At 36.0% G+C, this 19,045-nt stretch overlaps 1 protein-coding gene across 1 annotated transcript in view; it reads right to left on the reverse strand.

Moving 5' to 3' along the window:
- Nucleotides 1-16,887, reverse strand: part of MSH4 (mutS homolog 4) — a 96,540-nt gene extending 79,653 nt beyond the window's left edge. The window contains exons 1-6 of the mRNA XM_017530587.2: nucleotides 16,839-16,887; nucleotides 15,930-16,139; nucleotides 9,789-9,949; nucleotides 7,300-7,410; nucleotides 3,542-3,657; nucleotides 2,113-2,286 (exon numbers count right to left, since the gene is read on the reverse strand). Coding sequence (XP_017386076.1) covers nucleotides 2,113-2,286; nucleotides 3,542-3,657; nucleotides 7,300-7,410; nucleotides 9,789-9,949; nucleotides 15,930-16,139; nucleotides 16,839-16,887 — 821 coding nt within the window. The remainder of the gene's footprint in view (nucleotides 1-2,112; nucleotides 2,287-3,541; nucleotides 3,658-7,299; nucleotides 7,411-9,788; nucleotides 9,950-15,929; nucleotides 16,140-16,838) is intronic.
- Nucleotides 16,888-19,045: the final 2,158 nt, after the last annotated feature.

Consider the following 19,045-nt stretch of genomic DNA (forward strand, 5'->3'; position numbering starts at 1 on the left):
CCTTTCTACGTATTTGACAGTAGAGTTGAGACCTGAATGAATATAAAAGAAGGCAGCAATGCAAAGATGATGATGGGATGGGAATGATGACAACAATAATGAGGATAGCTAACATAAAATGACCCTTAGTATGTACCCAGAATTCTTCTAAGTGCTTTAAATGTATTAACTTGTTTAATTCTAATAACCATGTTATAAGACAGACACTACTATTGGCCAAATAATTTTACAACATAAGGAACTGAAGTATAAGAAAATTAGGTAATTTGTCCAAGATTTGCAAGTAAGCAGCATAGCAGCAATTTAAGCCCAGGAAATCGGGTTCCAGAAAAATAAAATTAAGATTGGTGGAGCTGTGTAAGAATAGAGGGAGATGAATGAAGAGGCCAGGACATGGAAGTCCTTGTAGGCCAAAGAGTCTGGATTCTACTCTAAATGTAAGGAGGGCCACTGGAAGGTTTTAAGCAGAAGAGTTACAGGATCTGATTTCTGGATTAAAAGGATATGACAGCCCGACTACGATTAATATGTTGAGAATAAACTAATTACAGGAGGGTAAGAAGAGGGCAGAAAGCTGGAAGGCTATTATAGTAGTCCATGCTAAAGATGACAGAGGTTTGGGTTAGGGTGATAGCCTTGGAAATGGTGAAGTGATCCAATACTGGTATGTACTCTGAAGGTTGGATAAAGAGGATTTTCTGATGGATCAAATCTGAGGTGTGAAAGGAGAGGAAACAAGAATGACTTTCAAGATTTAGTCATCATACTGCCAGATTTTTGTCATACCAATTTAAACAAATTTTTAGGGAACAATGCATATCATCAACTGGCTGGGGGTCTCCCATCACATGTACAATTTTTTTTTGAGAATTTATTTCTGCAGGAACAAAGGAGGTGACGGGCACACATAAACCTCCCATTTATTGTATAAATCAATGAATGTAACACTGTATGGAACAGCTGACAAGCCTATGGAAGCACTGGAGCTATTCAGATAGTTCAGTAGGCAGAATATCCATCTTATAACCTGAGATTCTTTCATTTAAGTCTGTGAAAAGACTTTTTAGTTATTCCTTTCAACTATAATACTAACTCCTGGAGGCTAGATATTCTATCATTTAAGTCTCTGTATCCCTAATATATAGCAGGAAGTCAAACAATGTTTGACAATGCTAATGACAAATAATGATAAAAGTATGAAACATGACAAGGTAAAACTGAATATAAAACACTCTGTAATAACTATCAGGTTGGTCATTGACTTTCTATGCTATGATAACATAGGATATCGTAAAGTTAAAGACAGGGTAATTTTAAGTCATAACTTCTATAGTTTTGATTTGTAGTGCCCTAATGACGAGTAATGTTAAGTATCTTTTCAAGTACTTACTGGCCATTTGTTTACCTTCTTTGGGAAAATATCTATTAAGATCCTTTACCCAGTTCTGAACTGTTTTTTTTTTTATTATTTATTTAGTATAAATATCTTTTTAAAGCTTGATTTTGGTGAAATATCTGACCAGTTCAGCAACAACAGTATAATAATCTAAAACATGCTTATTCAATATTTCTCCACCATTAGCTGGGCATGGCAGTTTGTGCCCATTGTTTCAGCTACTTGGGAGGCTGAGACAGGAGAATCACTTGAGCCCGGAAGTTCCAGACCAGCCTGGACAAAATAGCAAGACCTCACCTCTTAAATAAAATTATCCATCAAATAATTTAAAGAACTTTAGGCTGAGTACAGTGGTTCATGGCTGTAATTCCAGCACTTTGGGAGGCTGAAGTGGGTGGATAACTTGAGATCAGGAATTTGAGACCAGCCCTGCCAATATGGTGAAACCCCATCTCTACTAAAAATACAAAAATTAGCCAGGCATAGCAGCACATGCCTGTAGTCCCAGCTACGTGGGAGGCTGAGACAGAAGAATTGCTTGAACCCAGGAGGCAGAGGTTGTAGTGAGCTGAGATTGCACCACTGCACTCCAGCCTGGGCAACAGAACTAGACTCTGACTCAAGAAAAAAAAAAAGAACTTTAAAGTAACTATTTATAGAAAAATAAAATAAAATATACCAATGTATTTTATAAGAAAAAAAATGGATGATCTTACCTACAGTCTTGATTATTAATTAACAATTCAAGGTTTTGGGCTGATGATGAATCTATCATGGCCGTCTGTTCACTACCCTGGAAACAAACCTTCAGCGATTTTGGTGCATAAACTGAATTTTGAATAAATTCAACATATTTTAACAAAGCTGCAACAGCTGCAAGGCAGTAATACCTAAAAGATGACCAATAATTCATCACTATAAGACTTTAGTATAAAAAATTATATACTTCGCCTTAATTTAAGAAAAATTATAAATATTTGCATAGCATTGCTTAAACTCAAAAAGAAAAGGTACACTAGGTATTTCATATTTTTTGAAAACTAGGTAAATAACCTCTAAATCATAAAAATTAATGAAAATAAATAATTTATTCAAGTCTGACACTTAAGGGACTTTAGATTCCAATAAATCCTGTGTTAAGGATAACATTCAACCAAAGGTAATTTGTATCAATTTTTGATGTACCATTCTAAATATTCAAATATTGGAAATATCTGATACTTTATTATTCACAGACAAGGTCTGGCTGTCATCCAGGCTGGGGTGCAGTGGCGTGATCTCAGCTTACTGCATCCTCCACCTCCCAGACTCAAGCAATCCTCCTGCCTCAGCCTCCCAAGTACCTGGGATGACAGTCATGTCCCACCACACCCAGCTAATTTTTGTATGTTTGGTAGAGACAGGGTTTTGCCACATTGCCAAGGCTGGTCTCAAACTCCTTGGCCTTCCAAAGTGCTGGAGTTTCAGACTTGAGTCACTGTGCCCAGCCTGGAAAAATCCGGTACTTTAAAGGTAGAATCAGAAGTTCCCAATGTATAGAAAACAATGTTATGATCTCGGTGAGAATAATGATTGTTATTAGCTGAGTAAACATGTAATCCAATCTGGCTCAAAGAAAGTATCTATTTGGTATGTTCTGGGAAATAACATGGTATATGCTTCCTAGAACATTTGGTATGTTCTATGAAATGATATCCAAAAATATCATTCTCCATCTCCTGCTGGATCTTTTTGGAGTAAAGACAGAAAGTAACAGGAACACAGCTTTACCTGTGTTTCACTTCTATGCCCACACATTTGCAGTTTACTGTAGCTACTTCAGCTTTTCATTCCAAAGTAAAGTAAGCAGCAACCATAATTAATACATTATGACAAATTTGGAGGAATTCTGTATAAATTAAGTTAGCAATATATGCCTTGTGTATAAATTTTAGTTAACTATTTCATTATTTCAGTAATTACTATGTATTATGAACCAGGTGATTTTCCAGGTGGTAGGAATGCAGCAGAGAACAAAACAGACAAAAGTCCCTGCCCTTGTGGAACTCGCACTAGGGATTTATTTACTTTCCTTAAGTTATAACTTACTTGATGTGATATTGGTAGCTGTGAGCTAGTAAAAAAATAAATAAACACCTAACTTACTTGGACTGAACCTCCATTAGGACTGTGCTGAATTCTGCTATGCATAACTGTTCAATGTACTCTAGTCCTTTTGTTTCATTGAAGTATTTCCTTTGGATAGTAGTGAAATTAACATTCTGAAAAGAAATTTTAATTTCAAATTAAACTTTTAAGTGCCATGTGCTTGCTCAGAACTGCTTTCTTAGGCACATGCTGGTAGCTAGGGAGGTGGCTTAAATATTGTATAAATATTTTAATATTTAAATAAGAACTTTTCTTAGATATTTATATAAAAAGAATGATTATCCTTGCTAAGTGAATCATAGTACAGTTTGTACTTCTAATTAGACCTCACTCTTATGAGTTTTAATGGAATATGTTAGATACAATAATAAAAAATAAACATGACAGTCTATGCCTTTTAGTAATTGTACTGTATAGAGACAACATCTCACAGTTTTATATTCATCTTTCCATAGTCTATTATAATTGAGAAAGGGTAGATTCTTATAATGCACCAGGTAAAAAGATGAAAACACCAATTCTGCCCAGCAAATCTATGATACATTATTTACATAAAGTGAATGGAATTTATTTAGAAAAAAGAGAAAACAATAATAAAACTTTTTTCTTTTTGAGACAGGTTCTCACTCTGTCGCCCAGGCTGGAGTACAGTGGCATGATCATGGTTCACTACAAACCTGAAATCCAGAGTACAAGCAATCTGCTTGCTTCGTCCTCCTGAGTAGCTGGGACTACAGGCATGCACCATTATATCTGGCTAATTTTTTTTTTTCTTAAGCAGAGACAAGTTCTCACTATGTTGCCCAGGCTGGTCTCAAACTCCTGGACTCAAGTGATTCTCCCATATCAACCTCCCAAAATGCTGGAATTACCAGTGTGAGACATCAGCACCTGGTTGATAATGAAACTTTTAAAAAGTGTGAAGCTGTTAAGTAAAACGTTTACCCCCTTTCAATAAAACTAATGGGTAAGAAAAGGTAATATTATATTAGTGGACTTATGTAAGAGATGTTAAGAATGAAAAAGATCATGACCAAGTGGAGAATGTGTTATGTGCCAAGATTGTTTTAAAAGTTACCTCATTTAATCTTCATAATAATCCTATGACATATCTTATTAACTCCGGTGTTCACATAAATAAAATTCTGAAAAATCAAGTAACTTTTCTAATATCATACAGTTGATCTCTGCCAAAGCTGAGACTCAAATTTAGATTTCCTTGAAGTCCATTTTCCTTCTACGTCATATTGCTTTTGATTTAATGAAGGTCCTTTTTTTTTTTTGAAAGGAGTCTCACTATATGTTGCTCAGGCTAGATTTGGACTACTGGACTCAAGTGATCCTCCCACCCTGGCCTCTCAAGTAGCTGGGACTACAGACACATGTCACTGTACCTGGCTAATGAAGCTAAGTGTAGTCATAATAGCAATAATGATAATAATAATATTGAATATTCCCTCTGCTTAAAATACTTTTACCTCAAATGTCTCCATATTTTGCTCCCTCCTCTATTCAGGGCTTTGCCCAAATGTAACCTTATCAATGAGGCCATCTCTGATTACCATATATAAAATATAAATTCTCTAGGAGGTTGGTACCTCCTATTGTCCCTAATTTACTGATGAAAAACTTGAAGCTCAAAGAAGTTAAGTGTCTTGCACAAGGTCATTTAGAGTCAAGATTTGCAACCGGGACAATCTGAGTTCTCTATTCTTAAGCACTATGCTATACTGCCTTATTATTTAAATGTACTGAAATTATGTTGTTTTTGCCTTTGGAGGACTTATCCCCCATTCCATGTGATTCTGGTAGGCCTATATATTATAGTATTCTGTGTCCCACAACAAAAGGATTAGTCAATCATAGTGTATCTACCCCCAGAAATAGTGATTAATCTAATGTGTGGGAAAAATGAACAAAGCAAGATCAATCAGCATCCTTCCCTGGAATTCATGCATGGACACTGGAATAAAGAAGTTATTTTCCCTTTGGATTAGCTAAGCTGAGATATCAGCCTGGAGCCATCAGCAATCATCTTCTTAAATCTCATAGAAGTAAACTATCTGCAGTAGATAAAGGATGATACCGGGAATGAGAGTAGTGATAAAGATTCTCTCCTTGACCAAACTCTACCTGGGCTACTATAAGCCTTCTTCTAAACTAATCCTCCATCTGACCTATAAAGACTTGAACAAAACACTAACATTGTTTCTAACTGCTCAAAGCCACATCCCTGGGAGACCTTAGCGTTCTTAAAGTGCCTGCCTAAGAAAACTCAGGCTGCCAATAACAATTTACTGTTCATTCCACTTAGCACCTAAAGACAGGATCCTTGTCTCCTATCCTCTGTGGGAGAGTAGGAGCCTAACTTCAATAAGTGCCAATTAGCAAACCCAGATAGGTTTCACATGGACCAATCCCACCTTTCTACTTTTTGTATAATAATTTTTTTATTTCCCTGACTCCTGTGCTTTTACCCCTCCCTATTCCCTTATTCTCCCATTAAAATGGTCAGTACAAACTGAAGTTCAGTTCAGTCCACACTGGACTATTTTCTCTATTGCAATAGCATAATACTGATTAAAATATTTAGCTAGTGTTTGGTTTTGTTTACCTTAGACAGTAGGAATAAGATCTATTCAACCATTGACTTCCCAGTTACATAGGGCAATACATTTCCTTTTTTGCCTAAGCTAGTTTCCATTAGATTTCTGTTATTTACAGCCAAAAGAATTATAAGGCCTAATTGTAACAACAACAATAAAATATGAATGAAAGTTGGAAAGGTATGGATAAATAGGGGTGATGAAAAGTATAAAGTTATAAAGGAAAAAGAACAGATGAAGTGATTTGTCTAATAGAGACAATAGATTTAGCATACAGAACATCTCTGGCAATGAGGCAGAGACAGCTCATCTATACAGGATCTCTAAGAGTACCATGGCAAATCTTATATGACTGCAAATGCTGAATATATTAGAAACAGGAAAGGAACTCACTGGACTCTAAACCTCAGCTTGGTTCCTAATGTGTTAAAGTAAAAAGTCTACAAACATAACAAAATATAGTATATGCTGAAAATAATTTGCACTCCTAAGAAATTATTCCAACTGCAATGCTGTCTACTTTGGAACCACAGCCCCATTCTAGGAAACAGAGATTTTTGCTAGAGGGAAGGAATAAATTATTAATATGTGGTGGGAAGGCCCTAATTGAGGAGAAGAGCATTTGTTGGATAAGGTTCCACAGTGCTCACCCACCACAGTCCCACAGATGGAGACTAGAATAGCAGGCTAATAGTAAAGCAGTACATGTTACCAGGGGAAGCTGAAACAATGCTGTAATACGAATTAAATTCCCAATAGAAAAAAGTACTTGCTGATAGGTGCTATCCCCTAGAAGGAGAAGAGCTTCAATTTCAACCAGTCTGACAGCACAATAAGTAGTTTCCAGGAAGCTACACGTAAGGGAAACCTATGTTTTCTCTATTGGCCTGCCCCTTGTAGACTCTGAGAAACTTCCTTATTACCTAAAACATTTTTTTCTGTTCTTTAAAGTAGATCAAGGGTGTCAAATCAAATAAGAAAATTCCCTATCATTTTTATTATCTGTATTAATAGTCCCCTTAGATTAGGATTTATATTTAGTGACTTTAGGACACTAAATATAAAGTTACTAAAATTATTGTCCTTTATAATGATATTATTAAATAAATTTTAAATAAAATGTTACAAACAAGAATAAAAATCACTTACCTTGAAATTTTCTGTGATCAGAGTGAACAACTTGGTGGAATTCCCCACAGCACAAGCAGTATTTGACATTATTATTTCCAAAGGTGATAAAATTTTGAGTTTAGTGATCACCTGAAATCATTTGAATAAACAGTTTCTTAAATATAAGCTTAGGAAATAAAAAAGTTTCATATTTTTCTGAGATAAGTGTTCAAAATTAATTCATAGATACACAAAACTATATCTGTTCTAAGGATATATTTCAATTAAAATATGTTTCTAGCCAGATGCGGTAGTTCACACCTGTAATCCCAGCACTTTGGGAGGCCAAGGCAGGCAGATGACTCGAGGCCAGGAGTTAGAGACCCACCTGGCCAACACGGTGAAACTCTGTCTCTACTAAAAAAAAAAAAGAAAATACACAAATTAACCAGGTATGGTGTTGCATGCGTGTAATCCCAGCTACTCAGGAGTCTGAGGTATGGGAATGCTTGAGTCCAGGAAGCAAAGGTTGGAGTGAGCCGAGCTCACACCAGGCGCCACTGCCAGCCTGGGCAACAGAGGGAAACTCTGTCTCAAAAAGAAACAGACAGACAAACACCACCACCTCCACCACCTCCATCAACAAAATATATAATATATATGCAAATATATATATTTCTAATAGTAATATATTAAACATATATCTTATATAATTACTAAAATACTGTCATAAAATAGGCTGTTTTACTCACAATAGTTTGTAATAGCTGTTAAGTTCGAAAACTAATTTGAACTTATCAAATATGTATTCCCAAAATAAAACTTTTGTAAATAAATTCTTATACTTAATATTTTCTCCATCTCCATGAAAAATATATGTATATCCAATAAGGGTAACTAAGGGCTGGGCGCAGTGGCTCATGCCTGTAATCCCAGCACTTTGGGAGGCTGAGGTGGGTAGATGACTTGAGGTCAGGAGTTCACGACCAGCTTGGCCAACGTGGTGAAACCTTGTCTCTGTAAAAATATAAAATTTAGCCAGGTGTGGTGGCACGCACCTGTAATCCCAGCTACTTGGGACTAGCTGAGGCAGGAGAATCACTTGAACCCAGAAGGCGGAGGTTGCAGTAAGCCGAGATTGCACCACTGCACTCCAACCTGGGCGACAAAGTAAGACCTNAAAAAAAAAAAAAAAAAAAAGGGAGGGTGGGGAACTACGGCAACACAATCAGTATGGCCACACTGGTACAGTTTAAGTGTTGAAAAGTACAGAAACACAAATGAAAAATGTCTGCCTTATGCCTTAGCTTTTCATGAAATAGGTTGTATTTCTTAGAACTATTCTAAACACAGAAATTCTCAATTTCTCTAACATTCCTGTTTTTTAAAAACTCTTTCCTACTCTTTTGAAATTATATTAAAGTATAAAATACCCACAGATGAAGTTAGTATGCAATACTAATATCATTAAGGTTGTTAGCTATAATAAAAAATTAATTATTAGGAAAGGGAAGTGTACATACTAGAGGACCATAAAGAGAAACTAAAGGAAGATAATAGAAAAAATAATGAAACACTAGAAATAAAACACTAGATCACATCTTCAAAATCATAATTGGCTAGGTTCGGTGGTTCATGCCTATAATGCTAGCACTTTGGGAACCTGAGGGGGGCAATTCAGCTTCTAAGGGGGCAAGATCACTTGAGTCCAGGAGTTTGAGACTAGCTTGGGTAACAGAGCAAGACTTCATCTATACAAAAAAATTTAAAAATCAGCTGTGTGTGTTGGTGAGTGCCTGTGGTCCCTGCTACTCAAGAGGCTGAGGTGGGAGGCTACAGTGAGTCATGATCATGCCACTGCATTTCAGCCTAGGCAAAAGAGCAAGACCTTCCAAAAATAAAATAAAATAATAATTGGGTCAAATAACATAGAAATTAGGAGGTAATCTACCTCTACCTGAAAGATCATGCAAATTCCCATGACAATATGCAAGTAGCCCAAATTAATGATGAGTGATATAAAATAAAGGCAAAAGGCAAAATAAGAAGAGACAGCAAAAAGTTAAGAGGTTAAATTATGACTTTCCTAGTTAAGAGGCTAAATTATGACTTTCCTAATTTTGACTTTCCTGAATTCAGCATTTAAGATTTCAACATTAAGGGTTTTGATCTTTCAAGATTGACCATCGGGATTATGACATTTGGGATTGTCTTTAAGGATTGTGATCAGTACGACATTATCACATATATTACCTTTGGAATAAGTCCAGAAATTATTAATTTGAAGATGTTAATTTTAAAAACTAATAGTAGCAATAGCTTATTCAAGCAACAGTAAAACACATTCTTTTTAGGACAAAATATGTTTAAAAATAAAAATCAAATCTAATTTTATTTTAATTCAGAGTATTTACATTGACGTAATAATGAATAACCTTTATTCTATCAAAAAACTAATCAGGAAACTGACTTTAAAATCTAGATACTGCCTAGCAGAGCAACCATTTTCTAGGATTATTAATACTTACCTTTGCATATGTTGTGTTGTCTGCAAACTGGGATAGTATAATTTGGGGGTTTTTTAAATCAATACTTGCCATTCCTATTTCACCTCTGGCAAGTCCTCTCCCTTCTACAACAGCTACAATAACTGATGGGGAGTGTGCAGAAATCACAGATGAGGATGAAGCTGTAAATTTTTAAATAAAATAATATATAAACATTGATAATAATCATTTGTATTTTTTTTTTTTTTGAGATGAAGTTTTGCTCTTATTGCCCAGGCTGGAGTGCAATGGCTCACTGCAACCTACGCCTCCTGGGTTCAAGTGAGTCTCCTGCCTCAGCCTCCCAAATAGCTGGGATTACCGGCATGCGCCACCATGCCCGGCTAATTTCTGTATTTTCAGTAGAGACAGGGTTTCACCATGTTAGTCAGACTGTTCTCGAACCTCTGACCTCAGGTAATCCACCCGCCTCAGCCTCTCAAAGTGTTGGGATTACAGGTATGAGCCACCAAGCCTGGCCTAATAATAATTATTTCTAATTCTTTCACATAATTTCTTAAAGCACCTAGTCTATGACATAGCTACTGTTTAACAGACAAGGAAATAACCATTTCTTTTCCTCATCAAAAAATAACTTTTCATTACCAGAACAAATAAAAATGTTAATTCTCAGAGTATTTTACCAAAATTTGACTTCACATTTAGAAATAACAAATTTTGGTCGGGCGCGGTGGCTCACGCCTATAATCTCAGCACTTTGGGAGGCCGAGGCGGGTGGATCACGAGGTCAAGAGATCGAGACCATCCTGGTCAACATGGTGAAACCCCGTCTCTACTAAAAACTACAAAAAATTAGCTGGGCATGGTGGCGTGTGCCTGTAATCCCAGCTGAGGCAGGAGAATTGCCTGAACCCAGGAGGCGGAGGTTGCAGTGAACCAAGATCGCGCCATTGCACTCCAGCCTGGGTAACAAGAGTGAAACTCTGTCTCAAAAAAAAAAAAAAAAAAAAAAAAAAAAAAAAAAAAAAAAAGAAATAACAAATTTTACATTGTCTTATTTTCTATTTTGTTGGAATGGAGTCATAAAATGAACACTAAACTTGGTGTCAGAAAACAGATTATTTACCTTAATACTCTGTAATTTAAAAGCTATTTGGAGGCTGGGCCCAATGGCTCATGTCTATAATCCCAGCACTTTGGGAGTTGAGGTGGGCGGATCACCTGAGGTCAGGAGTTTGAGACCAGCCTGTCCAACATGGCAAAGCACCGTCTCTACTAAAAATGCAAAAATTAGCCGGGCGTGATGGTGCATGCCTGTAATCCTAGCTACTGGGGAGGCTGAGGCAAGAGAATTGCTTAGAGTTGAGAGGTTGCAGTGAGCTGATATCGTGCCACTGCACTACGGCCTGGGCGACAGAGCGAGACTTCGTCTCATAAAATGAAAAAATGAAAAAATAAAATAAAAGCTATTTGGGGCTGGGCATGGTGGCTCACCTGCAATCCTGGTACTTGGGAAGGCCAAGGTGGGAGGATTACTAGAACCCAGGAGTTTGAGATCAGCCTGGACAAAATAATAAGACCTCACCTCTACAAAAAAATTGAAAAATAGTTGGGTGTGGTGTTGTGTACCTGCATGGTGCCAGCTACTGAGGAGGCTGAGATGCGAGGCTCACTTGAGATCAGGAGGTTGAAAGTGCAGTGAGCTGTGTTTCATGCCACTGCACTCCAGCCTAGGTGACAGAACAAGACCTTCTCAAAAAAAAAATATTAAACATTATATAACTATGAATTCCAATTATGAGATACCTGTGTGATATAATGAAATATCCAGCATGTATTAGTGCTTACTAAGTGTCAAGAATGTTCTAAGTTCTTTGATTAAATTAACTCACATAATTGTTACAACAATCCTATCAGATAGGCACCATTATTTTCTCCACTTAGTTATAAGGAGACCGAGGCATGAATGTAACTGGTGGAGACAGCATTTGTAGCCAAGCAGTCTAGCTCCACAGCTTGTGCTATGAACCACTACAGACATTATTGATTTGGAGATCTGTGCCTTACAAACTATGAATGCTCAGGTAAATTTTTTAAACTTCTAAAGCTACCATTTCTTCAACTATAAACTAGAAATACCAAACTTTTCCACGATTATTATAAGAATTAAATGCAATCATATAGAAATGTTTTATAAAGTATGGGAAATTATGCAAAAATATGGGCATTATTCACATATGAAAAAAGTCAGACTAAAAAATTCTAAAATTTTATTTTAAAAGAAGCAAAATAGTCTTTTATTCCCTTGTCAACCTTTTAATTAACTACTTTTCCTCCTTCTTTTCCCTCCCTGACCTAGATTCATTTCTTCTTCCATTCTTCTATTACAATGCCCATGAAAAACTTAGATATTTATGCTACCTGAGTCAGCAGTAAACTTAAGGATTCACTTAAAAATCTATGTGTTCAAATCTCAGAAACCTTTTCCCCATGAACGTTATGTAATAAATGATGGTTAAGTTTATATTAGATCTACAGGAGTCAGTTTAAACTCTGTAATAGAATATGACCTTCCTATTTTTAATTAGAAAATAAATACTAAGTTCCAGGGGAAATTTAGTACACAAAAAAGACATCTCCTCTAAGGTTCTAAAAGCACATTTATGCTATTATCTCTCTGTTGTAAATAATATAATAATGAGCATCCTAACGCATAAAGCTTTTTTCTGGGTTTCTTATTATTTCCTTAAAATGCACCCTTAGAACTCAAATTACTGCAACAAATTACTGAAACACCATTTTTTTTAAGGAGCTCAGATATATTGTCAAATTTCTTTTGAGAATGGACTGATTTTTAATTTCATCAATAGTGTATGAGGAAAGCCAATCTTACTGTATCCTCATCGTTACTAACTTTTAGAATTTATTGTGAATATAAGTATTGGCTAATTTAATGGACTGCCACTTAAATCTATATTTTTAAAGTACTATTGAAATTGAACATAATTTAATCTATCCATTGTTATCTCTTTTGTTTTCTTTTTAGAGATGTTTACAACATTTTATATAATGTTTACTAGGTCTTAATGTTTTTCAGTATGTTTTTATGAGAATTGTATAAATCAATGACAATAATATATAGTTTCTACCAATCTTGATATTTTTGCTATCTCAAAAATTTCCATTTTTGTACAATCTTTCTCTGTATAATTTCTCTCATTGCTTTTCTGCTAAGAAATTCCTCCTTCATTGAGATATTCAATATTCATTATTATTTTCTTTTTTCTTTTTTTTTGAGACAGAGTCTTGCTTTGTCACCAGGCGCCAGGCTGGAGTGCAGTGGCGCGATCTCAGCTCACTGCAATCTCCGCCTCCCAGGTTCAAGCAATTCTCCTGCCTCAGCCTCCCGAGTAGCTAGGACTACAGACGCACCACCACGCCCAGCTAATTTTTATATTTTAGTAGAGGCCGGGTTTCACTATGTTGGCCAGGATGGTCTCGATCTCTTGACCTCATGATTCACCCATCTCGGCCTCCCAAAGTGCTGGGATTACAGGCCTGAGGCACCACGCTCGGCCTCATTATTATTTTCTTATAATTTTTTTTGAGTTTTTCTTTTCTTTTTTGAGACAGGATCTGGCTCTGTCACCCAGGCTGGAGTGCAATGGCCTGTAATCATGGCACACTGCAGCCTCGAACTCCTGAGTTCAAGTGATCTTCCCACCTTAGCCTCCTGAGTAGCTAGGACCACAGGCGTGCCACCACACCAGGCTAATTTTAATTTGTTTGTAGAGACAAGGTCTCACTTTGTTGCCCAGGCTGGACTGCCTTCAAGCAGCAGTCCTCCCATCTTAGCCTCCCAGTGTTGGGATTATAGGCATGAGCCACCATGCACAGCCTGTTCATTTTGATCTCTCATCTTTCAGCAGTACATTTGGTTGTTTATCATGACCAGAATGAGAAATGGTCAGAAGTACAGATTTAGATTCATTTATAAGCAGTTGCTAATGGTTTACCTAGATGGCTGGACTTGGAAGGAACGTGATTGAAAGACTGGTGACAAGAACATTTGAGGAAGAAGTATATAAATGGATTTCTAAGATCGATCATAAAATTTAAAATATTTGCATCCTATGTGAATGTCCACCAAAGGATATCCACTGAAGAGGAAATTCTTAATCAAGAGAACAAAATAATGCAACCTATAAAATATCAGTTAGCTTCTTATTTCAATCCTCTGTAAAGTATCTATTGGTTCAGTACAACTATAATCTCAACCAAAACCTCAATGTGTTTTTTGGTAGAACTTGTAAAATTGGCCCAAAATTTATATGGAAGAGCAAAGGACCAAGATGAACCAAGACTCCTCTAAAGAAGAAGGTGGCTTGTGGAGGGTAAGGGTGGTAGGGCTGTCCTACTAAATATCAAATGTCGAGATTTATTATAAAGCTAAAGATGATGTGATACTGGCACACAGCTAGACATAATGACCCAGGGAAGTTAAAAGAGAACTGGAAACATAGAAACAAACAGGAAATTAATCAAAATATTTAGTATTCTGAATATAAAACAGTATTGCTAGAAATCCAGAAACATAAGCCTAAATAAAAATGAGTAAAAGACATGAACATTAATTTCACAGAATATTAAAAATATATAGTCCCAAAGCACACAAAAAGATAATCTCACTAGTAATCAGGAAAATGCAAACTCATATATGTAGTATTTTACAACTGTTATGTTGAAAAATATTTTAAGAGTCTGACAATATCAAATGAGGTAGACTTCTACATATTATTAAGAGTATACCATAATAACCAGTAAATTAACCAATAAAATTTATTATGATTATGATTATTGGCTAATTTGATAACCTTATGATTATGATGTTTATTATTAAATTAGCCAATAATCATAATCATAATAAATTTTAGAAGTTAGTAATCATGAGGATACAGTGAGACTGGCTTTCCTCATAAACTGTTGATGGAATTAAAAATTAGTCCAGTTCTCAGTAGAAATTTCGAAATATATCTGAGATCCTTAAAAAAAAGGTAATTTTGGCCAGGCACACTGGCTCCCGCCTGTAATCCCAGCACTTTGGGAGGCCAATACAGGCGTATCACCTGCAGTCAGGAGTTCGAGACCAGCCTGGCCAACATGGCAAAACCCCGTCTCTACTAAAAATACAAAATTTAGCCAAGCGTGGTGGTGCATGCCTGTAATCCCAGCTACTCAGGAGGCTGAGGAATGAGAATCACTTAAACCCAGGAAACAGATGTTGCAGTGAGTCCAGATGGCACCACTGCACTCCAGCCTAGGTGACAGAATGAGACTTTATTTCAAAAAAAATAAAACAGTAACTTCCCTTTGTTTCAGTAATTTGACTTCTAAGGGTGCATTTTAAGGAAACAATAAAGAGACCCAGAAAAAAGCTTTATGCATTAAGGTGCTTTTAAATAACATTATTATGTTATTTAAAACAGAGAGATAACAGCATAAACATACTGTTAGAACCTTAAAGGAGATATCTTTTATGTCTACTGAATTTCCACTGGAACTTGGTATTTATTTTCTAATTAAAAATAAGAAGGTCATATTCTACTACAGAGCTTAAACTGACTTCTGTAGATCTAATATAAATTTAACCATTTATACATTGGTAGAACTACTTTAAAAAACAATTTGTCATTATCTTATAAATATATGCATTCAAGTAACATACCCTGTAACCAAGAAATTCTGTTGTATATACTTTAGAAAACTGTTATACATGAAAACCTATCTTATCCATCTACTCTTCAAGAAAATCTGGTAGATTTAGATAAAAATTATGGTATAACAAATCTAGTATTATCAGGGTCAACTTTTAAATTTAAATGAACATCATGTATAAAAGGAAGAAGTTTCTCTTTCTTGTGTGGTTTTCGTCAGAATGGCTAAAATAATATAGACCTGCATTTATTAACAAAAAATATCAGAAACTATGTTGCCTTATTAATCTAGATTCAAATCATGGATACAGGTAAACTAATGTATTTATTTTTCATTCGTATCATTTATAGATAAATTCAAATGAACAAAGCTAACAACCCTAATTTATAACTTATAAAAATTTTAGGTTTCAAAAGATCATCTAGGTTAATCTTCCACTTATTTTACCTGAATATCCCATTTGTGGTGTCCAGCTTTTATAACCTGATCTCTGAGGATTTCCAGTAGACAATGGAGTTTTAAGTGTTTGAGGATAATTAGTTTCTCGTGCAGAAGATGAGCTTGCACCAAAAGTAAAATTTGATGCAAGTGTGTTTTCTACATAAGGTCTTTTGTTTCCAAAGTATGAACCTAAATTTGAAAAATTAAGAGTCAATTCTTAAAGATTTGAATTATACAGATATATTAATCATTATAATTTATACCATGTTTACTTTCTATAAAACATCATGTGAAAACGATTTTTTAAAATATAACAGATTATAACAAAATTAATGATATTATTGATAAATAATCTTATGTTAAAATATATTAATATAGCTTTTACCTCTACAAGTTCACCACAATTACTCTTGCTAAAATCATAAATTACCCTTTAATCTTCAAGTATACCAGATGTGTTACTATGATTTGAATATCTGTCCCCTAGAAAACTCACATTGAAATTTAATCCCCAATGTGGCAGTAGAGAGGTGGGGTCTTTAAGAGGCGATGCGTCATGAGGGCTCTGTCTTCATGAATAAATTAATCCATTCATGAGTTAGTAGATTAGTAGGTTACCATGGGAGTAGGACTGGTGGCTTTATAAGAAGAGGAACAGAGACCTGAGCTACCATGCTCAGCTCCCTCTCCATGTGATACCCTGTACCACTTCAAGATTGTACAGAGACTCCACCAGCACAAAGGCCCACACTAGATGTGCCTCCTTTGACCTTGGATTTCCCAGCCTCCAGATCTGCAAGAAACACATTTTCTTTCTTTATAAACTACCCAGTTTCAAGTATTCTGTTAAAAGCAACAGAAAACAGGCTAAGACATATGTTTCATTTGTATAATAATTATTAGACCTCTTTTAACCTTCTGTCAATTTCTTTATTGAAATTTTCTCCTCCCATTCAAATGGCATTGTAGAGTTTTAGACTCAACTGACTTCGGTTCCTTATTTAGGTACTTATCTACTGATGTAAGATATTACCTATTTTACAGCGTTGTCATAAAAGTTTTAAATAACATACATAAACAAACTAGCATAGCCTCTTGGCACATAGAAGTTCTAGAAAAAATTAAAAATGTTCAGGCTCTGTTCTCTTATTCTCTTTGATTTCCGCAACAACTCTGTATCTTGATTCTCTTTAAACCACTTTTAGTTTCCTTTGCCAACTCCTTTTTCCTCTGCCTCTTAACTGTTGGCCTCCAGGGCTTCATATTTTTAAGCCTTCCCTCATAAATCAACATTATACATTTCCTCTGAGCATCTCATCTCTCCTCTTTGTTTCTATTAACATCTACTTCCTGCCAGGCAAGGAGGCTTATGCCTGTAATCCCAGCACTATGGGAGGACTAGGAAGGTAGATCATGAGTCCAGGAGTTCGAGACCAGCCTGGCCAACATGGTGAAAACCTGCCTCTACTAAAAATACAAAAATTAGCTGAATATGGTGAGCCACCACGTCTGGCCCATAAGCTTTTAAATAAAAGGACCAGATGGCAAATATTTTAGGTTTTGTGGGCCATCTAATCACTGTCATAATTACTCAGCTCTGACACTATCTTAAAAACGCAGTCATAGATAATACATAAATGAGAATGACATGTTTCAATTAAAAATGACTTTACTTCTACATACTGAATTCTAAATTTCATATAATTTTAATATCATAAAATATTATTTTGATTTTTTAATCCTTTAAAAGTACAAAAAACATTCTCAGCTGCATTGTTCAATAAAGCAGCACATGTGGGCATTTAATTAAATCAAAATTAAATACAATTTAAATTTCCTCAGTCACACCAGCAACATTTTCAAATGCTCAAAAGCCACATATGGTTACTAGTTACCATATTGGACAGCATAAGTATGAAATGTTTCTATCATCACAGAATATTCAATCAGACAATGTATAGGTCACTATATCTATCTCTTGGCCATAAACCTTTAGGTATCTTCCCAGCATTCTAAATGTCCCTCAAAATTAATTACTTAGCCGGGCGCAGTGGCTCACACCTATAATCCCAGCACTTTAGGAGGCTGAGGCTGGTGGATCACGAGGTCAGGAGTTTGAGACCAGCCTGGCCAACATGGTGAAACCCCATCTCTACTAAAGATACAAAAAATTAGCCAGGCGTGGTGGCACAGGCCTGTATTCCCAGCTACTCAAAGGCTGAGGCAGGAGAATCACTTGAACTTGGAAGGTGGAGGTTGCAGGGACCTGAGATGGCGCCATTGCACTGCAGCCTGGGCAACAGGGCAAGACTCCGACTCAAAAAAAAAAAAATTAATTCTTTATTACCAGTATAGTCAATTGTACCAGTTTGTCCCTTGTCACTCAAGTCATAATAAGCTTAGGAGACATTCTCAACTCCTCCTTCCTCAACCCTAACATTCAGTGAGTGAGTCCTGGAATTCTTTTCTTTTTTTTTTCCCCTCCCCTCCCCACTCAGAATTCTTTTTTTTTTTTTTTTTTAACATCGCTAACATTTAAATCCCTGTCTACTCCTCCCAGCCCATTTTAAGCCTGTATCTTCTTTGGTCCTTATGCAAGTCTCACTTCTTCTTCTCCTTCTCCTTGCTTCCAGTATTATACCTCTCTAATCTATTCTTCACATCACCAGTAATCTTTCTGAAAAACAAATCTGATCAGGATCTCTCTTTCTTACAATTCCCATGTGTCTCCCCAAACCATAGGGTAAAATATAACTTCATTATATGGGTTCCAGCAGGAATCAATGATATACTCAAACTGGGATAATTTGATATAGAGAATATTTACAAAGATGTGGACAGGGTGTAGGGCTATTATCATAAAGAAGTTTGTAGAACCAACATAAAATGTTCTCCATTAGCATTCCTAGTTCTTGCGGAGCTAAGGATGAGAGTGGTTGCCAGAAACCGGACATGGAGAAACTGGAGATGGAGTGGGCTGTTTCTTTTTCTCAGGTGAACTAAAACTTTCAAATCTGGCCGGGCGCGGTGGCTCAAGCCTGTAATCCCAGCACTTTGGGAGGCCAAGGCAGGTGGATCACGAGGTCAAGAGATCGAGACCATCCTGGTCAACATGGTGAAAC

Source organism: Cebus imitator, unplaced genomic scaffold (genome assembly GCF_001604975.1).
Source record: "Cebus imitator isolate Cc_AM_T3 unplaced genomic scaffold, Cebus_imitator-1.0 Scaffold3, whole genome shotgun sequence".
NCBI classification, from domain to species: Eukaryota; Metazoa; Chordata; class Mammalia; order Primates; family Cebidae; genus Cebus; species Cebus imitator.